The sequence below is a fragment of the Anarrhichthys ocellatus genome, unplaced genomic scaffold, assembly GCF_004355925.1.
Source record: "Anarrhichthys ocellatus isolate YVR2014 unplaced genomic scaffold, GSC_Weel_1.0 scaffold50, whole genome shotgun sequence".
NCBI classification, from domain to species: domain Eukaryota; kingdom Metazoa; phylum Chordata; class Actinopteri; order Perciformes; family Anarhichadidae; genus Anarrhichthys; species Anarrhichthys ocellatus.
Genome location: NW_022280080.1, coordinates 1,889,551 through 1,893,193, shown reverse-complemented (window position 1 = coordinate 1,893,193; position 3,643 = coordinate 1,889,551). Strand labels below are relative to the sequence as shown.

General features: G+C 42.9%; 1 protein-coding gene across 2 annotated transcripts in view; it reads right to left on the bottom strand.

Moving 5' to 3' along the window:
* The window catches only part of inhbb (inhibin subunit beta B), an 8,968-nt gene extending 7,051 nt beyond the window's left edge, over positions 1-1,917 (bottom strand). The window contains exons 1-2 of one of the 2 annotated variants that reach the window (XM_031870017.1): positions 1,370-1,917; positions 857-1,179 (exon numbers count right to left, since the gene is read on the bottom strand). In XM_031870017.1, coding sequence (XP_031725877.1) covers positions 857-1,179; positions 1,370-1,395 — 349 coding nt within the window. In that variant the 5' untranslated portion in view covers positions 1,396-1,917. Of the gene's footprint in view, positions 1-856 lie in introns of both variants that reach the window. The other variant, XM_031870016.1, reaches the window with a different exon arrangement.
* Between the last annotated feature and the right edge of the window lie 1,726 nt (positions 1,918-3,643).

Genomic DNA, 3,643 nt, shown 5'->3' with positions numbered 1-3,643 from the left:
TGTGTGTGTGTGTGTGTGTGTGTGTGTGTGTGTGTGTGTGTGTGTGTTTAAGATATCCCATGTTGGTGTCTTTAATTGTATGTTGTTTTTTTTTGTTGAACAAGCAGTTTGTGTCAAAGACGCAGTTCTCACAGCGCTAACTGACAATTATTGGATTCTGTCAAGTGCAGATGATTTTAGGTGTGTGTGTGTGTGTGTGTGTGTGTGTGTGAGAGAGAGAGAGAGAGAGAGAGAGAGAGAGAGAGAGAGAGAGAGAGAGAGAGAGAGAGAGAGAGAGAGAGAGAGAAACGGGTGTTCTCTTTGGACTTCTGAGAATTAGTTAGATACACATTCTTAGAGGAAGGGATAAATGGCCAATTGAGGGACTTTGTCCGTATTTAAAAGAGGGCTTTATACATTTGAGTATTGAGTGTGAGCACAGCTTTAGTGATGAAATTGGATTCAGAGGTTCTTTTTATCCCCTAGACAACACATGGGGGTAATTTAAGGACTCTTTCTTTGGTTTCATTTCTGTTCTTTGAAATTGCATCGGGCTAGAAACAGGAGGATTTAACAGCAGCCATTGGCTGCAGGCAGGAGTGAATTGCGATGTGATAAGATGAAATGATGAGCGCACCGGATCCAATTAGTTTATGGCTTTTATTTGAAAACTGCCGATGTGTCCATCTCATCCATCTCTGCTGCTTAGTCATATCAACGAGATAAGCTTAACAGAATGAAATTTCATCTGCGGATGAGAGCGATTCCACGTTATTAACACCTGCTCCCCTGGGCTCCCTGTTACATGAAGTCAAAAGGTGACCGGGGTTCATCGAGGGGTCGCTTTGGAAGCGTGAAATTAATTATTGATTATTACCTGATTCGGCGAAGCAGATGATCTCAGAGTTCTCGGCTTGCACCTCGTTGTTGTACGCAGCCTGTCCGTCAAAGCTGGGGATCTCCACCCGGCCGTCTTCGCGCACTTTCCCGGCGTGCAGCCTCCTGAGCGCCGTCACCATCGAAGCTTTCGGGATGGGGTGGGTGATGTTGGGTCTGTCCCTCATCTGGAGCCGGTTCAGTATGTGCCTCTTCACCGCCTCCAGAAAGTCTATGTTCACCCGCTCCGACTGATCCGGCGCCCTGCCGCAGGACGCGCACGACTCCTGGGGCGAGCTCTGAGTCTCCTCGCCGGAAACCGAGCTGCAGCGCACGGAGAGAACGCACGCCACTAAACAGGACAAAGCCACACTGTAGATGCTCATATTTAGAAAACTTAAGATCGCAGTCCAAACACTACGGAAGAGATGGCGAATGTGTCAAACACACACACACACACACACACACACACACACACACACACACACACACTTAAACGATAATTTTAATTTACAAATTTGAAAGTTCCGGAGGGAACATCCACTTCTCCTCCAAAAGTGAGACGCCACAAGATATCCACAGAAGCCAATGAAATCTTTTGTATTCCAAAACACACAAGAAGCGGCTGAAATGGTGAGGCTAATTGCCTCGAGTCATTATGCATTCAGGTTGTTATCCAGCGATGCGTCTTTTCTCTGCGCTAAATAAAAAGTTCATCTCTCTGATTGACAGGCGCACTCAGAAGTCTGGATCGTTGACGCGCTTCTCTCGCACCACGTTCTCTTCAGACTGAGCGTGATCTATCAAAACAAAGCGCAGCGCCTCGCTTACAAGTCTAAATGATAAACCCCCTCAGTGTCCAAAGGCGCGCAGTCCGCTCGTTTCCATTCAAACAACGCGCAGCAACTCCACTTCTACGGCCGCAGTCCCGCAGAGAATAACAGCGCTCGGCGAGTCCTCTGTCTTTTGTGTATAGGCGACCGGGTGTTTGTTACGCGCGGCTGTGGATGGCCAGCTCCGTGTGCGTCCTTGCAAGATGCTGCTCACTGAGACCCTTTCTCCCTTTGCAATCACGACAACAGGGGCTCAGCGCACCCAAAGTTTTTATACAGGAGTTGAAACCACGTGGGGATTTCCACCAACTGGACGCCAGGCAAGGGATTATTCGTCTACTACGTCTCCAGAGCCACGACTCTGCTGATGGAGCAAGGTTTTATTATGGTAGCTCGCCGGCCCCGGAGAGGTTGCATAATGTTTTCCCCCTTAATTAAAAGACTTTGCGTTATTTGATCGACAGACTGAAACACAATGTGGCCATCCGACTTTGAGATCACAGTCTTGGGAGCACAGGTTCAGTTTGGGTAGTGCAGTCCAGCCTGTGGAGACTGGGATTGAAGTTAGGTCACAGTTTACAGACTGATCTGAACAATCTATTTGTATTGCAATATAAAACGGGATCGAGACAAATATTAAAGCTCTTTGAATCAGCCATGCATCCAGGTTAGGAAACATGTTCAAAATGTTAAGAAAAGTGGTCAAATAAAGTGTATGAATACAATGTTATAAAAATTTATTATAAATGAAAAAAATGTGGATGAAAGAATATATACACGTTGGAAAATTAGTCTAACGAGTTTATGACCGGTTATTGTGCTGATTAACAAATAAAGAGCGCCATCTACCGATATAAACACCTCATTACACACTGCAAAAATATAGATGGAGAGATAGATGGATGGATGGGTGGATAGATGGATGGATGGATGGATGGGTAGGTAGGTAGGTAGGTGGATGGATGGTTAGATGGATAGATAGATGGTTAGATGGTTAGATAGATGGATGGATGGATAGATAGTATATTGTGATTCCCATAGTTGTGATGCATTATAATCTCATAATGTGATTTTAAGTTGCTCTGAGTGGTCATTTGGGTGCTTTACGAAAAGTAAAAAAATCATTAAATCTACACACAAATGTTTTATATTTACTTAACTTGAAGCAAACAAAAACCTCTTAGAATAACTCATAGTCACATTACAATGCATTATAGTAGTGATTATACTGCTTTATAACTGATTTTAAAACATTATTTCTGTGATTATAAAGTATTAAAACATTGATTATATTGATTGAAAACAGTGATTATAAAGCATTATTTCAGTGAATATAATGCATCATAACAGTGATTATAACGCATTGTATCAGTGATTACAATGCATTATGGATGTCACAGAAAGTGTTACCCTATAGGCAGAACAGAAAGGTGCAGGCTTGTCCTTGCACATTCAAATATATATTGTATATATATTGTATAATTGATATTATGTAACAAACAGGTAGCAGATAGATACAGGCCATTGTAGTAGTAATAATAATAATAATAATAATAAACAACAGTACTTGATGCTACTCACAAATGTAATTCAGGCACAAGTGAAGAGTCTTTGCTGGTTAAGCTTATTGAATCTTTTCAGGAGCAGGTCTGTCTGGAGAGTGGGAGCAGTGATGTAGGTCAATAGGCCAAACCAAAGGAGGCGCAGCAGCAGTGATGGATTAGAGCCGCCTGATTAGTTTACTTTGCTACAGGTAGACTCACATGTACTCCGATGAGGTTTACATTAATGTCATCAGATAGAAACAAAAACAACCTTTAGATGTGTTCCAGTGGGCTTTACACTTTATTTAGACATGACTCAGTTATTCCTAACTTATTGTTATTTTTCCTCTGCACATATGTAAGGGGACTTCATCCCCCTTAACAAGCACAGGTCTGGCAACCTTTGCAGCC